The sequence below is a fragment of the Sesamum indicum genome, linkage group LG15, assembly GCF_000512975.1.
Source record: "Sesamum indicum cultivar Zhongzhi No. 13 linkage group LG15, S_indicum_v1.0, whole genome shotgun sequence".
Taxonomy (NCBI): domain Eukaryota; kingdom Viridiplantae; phylum Streptophyta; class Magnoliopsida; order Lamiales; family Pedaliaceae; genus Sesamum; species Sesamum indicum.
The window spans coordinates 6,404,780-6,411,135 of record NC_026159.1 but is presented as its reverse complement, the minus strand read 5'-3'; the positions used below and the strand labels follow the sequence as shown (position 1 = coordinate 6,411,135).

The following is a 6,356-nucleotide window of genomic DNA, read 5'->3' as shown; positions in this document are numbered from 1 at the left end:
GATATATATCTTGAGGGGGTGTTACTGCATTGTACCCAAGGATGTTTGTGTAAAATTTTTATCATTGAATAGGGAGTGTACTTATAGTTACAATCACAATCTCAAGAGATGCATATCTAATTTTGCAAAGAGTAAGAATTGTTTTTAGAATTGTGTTTATGTAATTAGAGCTAACCTCGTGGTGCGAATATAATTTTCCAACCTAGCACTACAAGAAAATAACTCAACAGTTATAAAAAATTTTGATGCTAAAATCAATATCGACTTAGTTAGCAAGTAAAATTCTTACTAAATTTATGCTAATCTACATTAGCAATGACTTCCACTATCTCAAAAAAATAATTGTCGCTGCTACTAGGATTATTTCTTGTAGTGTAATAAAACTTAAGTTTTATCGCAATACAGGACATGGAAAAATTACAATCGAGAGTGGAGGTACTAAAATAAAGTATATATAAATTTATTTATTTTTTAGTAAATTAAACGATCGAATGCTGATCATATCCATCTGCTGGAAACTGTAGCCTTCAAGCCATGTTTCAGGGTGAGCGGAGCAGAAACACCTGGACAAATTGTCTGCCCCTCCGGAACCTCTACTTTAAAATTATGCAGAATGGTTGCGGCAACAGCTTTCATTCTAGTGAACGCCAATTCTTTACCCGGACAAGCCCAAGGACCTGACCCGAATCCAAGAAAACTGTTCGATCCTACATGTTTGATCCCTCCTTTCCCTGGTAATATCCATCTCTCCGGTTTGAATTCTTTGCAATCTTCTCCCCATATCTTCGGCATCCTTCCCATTGCATACGAGCAAAGGATTACTTTCGTAGTTTGATCAACTTTGTGTCCAGTAGGAAGCACATCTTCTTGGATAGGCTCCCGGATAATAACCGGGGTCGTCGGGAAAAGCCTTAGGGTCTCACACAACGCGCAGTGGAGATAAACGAGTTTGCTTAGTTCTTGTGCATTCGGAAAAAAATGTCTCCGAGGTGGGAAATTCTCCCTGATTTCTGCTAAAATCTTGTTTTCGGCGAAAGGGTTTCTTGAAATGAGGTAGAAGAACCAGGTTAATAGTGCAGCAGAAGTGTCCCTTCCAGCATATAAAAGGGTCATAACATTAGCTGCCAAAAAGCCTGTTTCTGTATGCTTTGTGGATCCTTTCGCAGTTGCCTCAGCCAAATAGAACTTCAACACATCAAACTCGTCTCCGTTTTCCTGTTTCTTGGCATTTAGCTCCTGGTTTTTAGACACATAATCTGCTATTGTTTGGTTCAGAATGTTGCAAGCTTCAGCAGTTTTCTTCTCCTTTCCAATTCTCAGCCACCTTTGCAGCTTCCAAACTCTCTCAGGCAGGATATGCCTGCGAAACACAACCTCCGCCATGTCATCCATGGCGTCCAATAGCGGGCTCTTGGGAAACCCGATCCGGAGGGACCCCGGATCGAATCCGGTAGCCATTAGGCAAGTTGTGTCGAGCATGTAACGATTGAACAAGATTTGTAGGTCTAGAACTTGGTTTTGATTTGACATGTGATCAAGAACTGGGATTAAGGATTTCTCCAGGGTCTGATGTATTATCTTAAGAGAAGACTTCTGGAACCGATTTTCCTTGTAGAATGCATGAGTAAACTTCTTCTCTTCTTTCCACTCTTGGACATCTTTAAGGAAAATCGCATCGCCGAAGAAATCGAAAGCCTTTCTGAACTCTGACCCCCTCTGGTAAATTGAGTACCTTGAGTTCAAGATGTGTTGCACGTTCGCTGGGTCGCTTGTGACCAAAATGTCAGTTTTTGTGAACCAGGATGTCTTGAGCAAAATAGTTGAGTTATTTTCTGTTAAAATTTGTGTTATTTTGTCGTATAATTCGTGGCTTTTGAGGAACACTGTTGGCATCAGTTTTATGAGTGGCCAGCTCCATGGGAAAACTCTATTTTGGGGAGCTAAAAGGAGAAGAAGAGAACAGAATACAACTACCAGAAAGATTTCCATATAGCCCATTTCTTGATTATTTGCGTTTTGGAATTGAAAGGGTTATGCCAAGAACTTGCATATTTATATGGTTGAATGAATTAATTCCAATTGCCATGAGGAGGAAGTAATTCGATCCTTCCTTGGACTTTAAATTTAGGCCCCAACAATGCGTTTTCGATTGTAATTGTAGTCCTATAATGACAGGTGTTTGACATTTAATCTGATTCTTTTAAAAATACAGCCTGCGATTTGGTCCATCAATATTTTAGTAAATTTTGCAATTTGAGAAAATTGTCCAAAAATCACACGTGCAAGTCACATGTGTCCTCAAATTTAAAACGGTCTCCACGTGCCAATTTTCAGGAGATTCATAATTCTCCGAAAAAAATATGATTTCAAATCATAGAATTTACAAATATAATCAACCAAATAGCAAACTTCATTTCTTGAAAAATCAAAATGCAAATTACCTATAATTAGAAGATCAAAATTGCAATAAAACCAAAAATAATATGATGTTCTACCAAGTAGACAGGTGGGCAGTGGGTGTCATAACGTAGGATGTCAAGTAACTGCTCAAGGATTCTGGAGCACAACTTTTTTCCTTTAAACATAGGTAGGGAATTTGGCAGCACACATATTGGCTAGAAATGCCTTCCAAGGTATAGATGGTCCATGAACTACATAGTATCCAATTGCATGTCGTCAAATCCTTTGGTAATGAAACATGCATTTCTGAGGCTGACAATAAAAAGAAAATATTATTAGTAAGAAAGGAATCAAATAATAAAATTATATATTAATTAAATTATTAAGTAATAGAAATTTGTTCTTAATCAAAGAATTGCTAGAATAAATATAACATTTAACTATAGCTAATAATTATCATAGTTAAAAATAAATAATCATAATAATAGTTATTTACTACAATCACGCAATATTTGTTGGTTGCGATTTTTGAAATTGTGGCTAAAAAATTTTGATAGCTAAGAGTCATAGCCGTTAAAATAGGGGCAATAACAAATTTTCTCCTTGCGCTCAAGCAAAGTATAATCTACATTTTTCTTGTCATATTGGCTTGATTTGTTTGTGTTTATACTCTAACTCGCTACCAATACTTTCAACACCAAAGAATTAACACATGTTGAGCGAAGGCAATAGGATAGCCTGCCAAGAAATCCATAGACAAAAAGCAATTAAGGGCAATTAAGTCATGTGATTTTTTTTTATTTATAAAAAAGAACATAATTAAAATACACTATTTAATCTTTTATGATCCTTAATGATAATTAGTTGTAATTAATCACCTCGTACTTAATTATTTAAGGGATTTATAAGATTATAACGTCTATTATACAGTGGAAACAACATTACACGCATAAATTGAGATTCAAAATTTGAACTCATACATAGTGTTTGGATTTGTGGTTTGAGTGCTTTGTTTTGTGTTTTTGGAGATAGAGAGATAAAAATAGAGATAAATAAGTGTGTGTTGAAAATAGATGATATGTTTGGATTTGTGTTTTGTGATAATTTATTTAAAATAAGTGGTGTAGGTTTGATGTTGGGATTTGAAAGACAAAAATGATTGTTCATTGTCAAATCATATCTTTTTTATATATCTTTTTATATGTAAATATTGTATATTTAATGTTGTATTTTTTAAAAAAAAAACCATTATTTATTGTCAAATCATGTCTCTTTTATATTTTATATATAAGTGTATATATATATTATATATAGAAAGCTGAAAAATAAAAAAATACACAGATAAAGTGTAAAAACACAAAAACAAACATTGAGCGTGTTTTATCTTGTATTAGGAAATGCAAAAATCTCTAAGGTCATGAAATCTCAAGTTCACCAACTTTTAAATTACAACTACCTCCTTTGAAAGTTTGGCATGATTACAAATACCCCTTATGTAAAAATTACAAATACTTCTTTAATGTTTGATGAAGTTTATGTACTTCTTGGATGGAGTTATCAAATTGTCATGAACTGTGCCCTTATTGTATTCTTTTCTTAGAAAAAAATAAAAATTTGTAAAAAATCAAAAAGAGTGTACGAAAAAATTTAAAAAATTATCAACTTCGTCAATGAAAAATAAATAAAAATATAATTTTTAGTCCACAAGGGTATTTTGATTAATTCATCATAGAATAGATAGAAACTTAACAGAAACTAACAAAATGTGTTAATTGTTAGACAACTGTTAAAATCATGGGGGTATTGATGATTTTTCAAATAACAATGAGGTATGCGTAATTATGTTAAAACTGAGGAGGGATTGTTGTAATTTATTTATTTATTTATTTTCAAACCCTTACCATATTTCGTATCCTCAAAGTCCCAAATTCTAATTGTTTTTGTAAATTTGCTTGAATTTTCAGGGTATCACGTATCTGTTCAATTTTTAATTGAAACTTAGGGTTGTATTGGGAACGAATTATTTGATATTATGATTTTACCCCTCAATTCAATTTTTTATTAAAACTGAGAGTTTTTACTAATTAAATATAAATTATTTGATATTTTTCTTGATAATTAATTATATATTACTGAAGTTATTGAATTATGTTTGTGTCGAATAAAACTAATGAAATATAGTCATTTTTTCTTTTCTGGGCTATTGGATTGGAGCTGGTATTCGTGAGTTAAATTGTATTTAAATGACGATTTTTATGTTTGATTCTTAAATTTAATTAATTTACACGGAACTGTTGTTTTTTCATGATAATACAGTGATTTTTTGGATGAGATTTTTAAAATGAAATGCTTGATTTTTCCAAAAAAGAAGAAAAATTCACCCTTATTTTATCGAATTAAAAAAAAATTCTATTCTTATTTTATGAGACTAAAAAAGTATTTTGCCCCGACTTCTGATGTACAACGCGGGCATTAGTTTCATGAAGGCTAAATTGCAATAAGACCCAGCACCTCATGGACCCAGCAAAACCCTGGGAGGCGTTCCCATAGCTTATAAGGTAATAAGACCAAATACTCCAATTATTCCACATGTTGTTGCACAACTCTTTTCCACCTTTTGAAACAATGAGTTGATTATCTTGAAAATGGCGCCTCTTTTAAGTTACATGATTAAAATTATATTTTTTCCCAAGAATGCGTAATTGTGAGGTTTTGCTATGGTTAATACATTGTAATTTTGTAATGAATACACTGTCTTCTTGCCGTTGGATGATATCATTTGTATAAATTCATGTAATTTAATTGTGTCCAATTCTTGCCTTTGTTAATTTATGACTAAGATTTAATAATCAACTCAATGGTCTGTTATAAATGGGGCCGTATCATAGCCCACCATCCCGGCACCCAAATGTCATAATAAGCTGCATGTATTGGAGCTAAGGTTAGTAAAAGGGTGAAACAAAGCTACTGTCGAAAAAAAAAAAAAAAAAAAGCCCATTAACCCCAAGCAAGAATCACGCAGAAACAGCCCAAGTAATAGACGGAAATTAAATCTAAGTAAGAAAAAATATCTGTTGTCCGTAAAGAGATGTGTCAGAAAAATATGTTAAATAATAAATAATTATTTCCTTTTCTAACAATTTAAATAAGGTGGTCTTTTAACAAAATGAAACTTTGATTGACACCCGTAAGTCATAGTTTGATTTGATGAGGAGAAAGCATGAAGAAGAGGTATATTCGTTCTTGAAGTGAAAATATTGCAATACCCTTTGAAGAATTTATCGTAAATGAATTGAATTTTTTCTATTTTAAATTGTATGATACTTTTATTCTATCTTAATAAATATATATGTCATGTATAAAATTATATTATTTGGTTTATTTAATGGAATACTTTATTTACGTACGGGGCGTATAATTATTAAATTAGACAGAAACTTCCATAGAAATTTAAATAAAAAATCTAATGTGTTGTCATAAATGGTCTCAACAAGCAGAGCACGCACTGCCATCTAATTTAATTATCAAATTTATAAATATTCCCACTCTTGACTTATCTACAAATGGACCATAACATACAAACTCATGTTTAGGAAATTTATTGATTGTGAGTACTTATTCAAATGAGTGTGAGTTTAAATTCTACCCTTTTAGTCCTTTAATTTGTTAGAGTTTGGATTTGGTCTTCTATGTATTTTAATTGCTCAATTTTGTGATTTTTTTCGCCGAAAAAATATCCAATTCATCGGAAAAGGTGGTCGTGAACTTCAAATTCTTGAATCTCCGCACCACATTGATGAAAATGGCTGGGACTTGTCTCGTTAGACTCACAAGGAAAAGGCGAGTCGAACTGTGGTGGTCCGCGATCGTCGTTCGTACGGACCGCGGCGAATTGACGCGAAGAGGCTGCGGAGGTGAAGGTAAAAGCCCAGTTTTTGTGGTGATCAAAACCTAAA

At 32.8% G+C, this 6,356-nt stretch overlaps 1 protein-coding gene across 1 annotated transcript; it reads right to left on the bottom strand.

The window, feature by feature from the left end:
- Positions 499–1,998, bottom strand: LOC105178378 (alkane hydroxylase MAH1-like). Its single transcript, XM_011101842.1, has one exon. It carries the CDS (start codon positions 1,996–1,998, stop codon positions 499–501), a length of 1,500 nt encoding a protein of 499 aa, XP_011100144.1.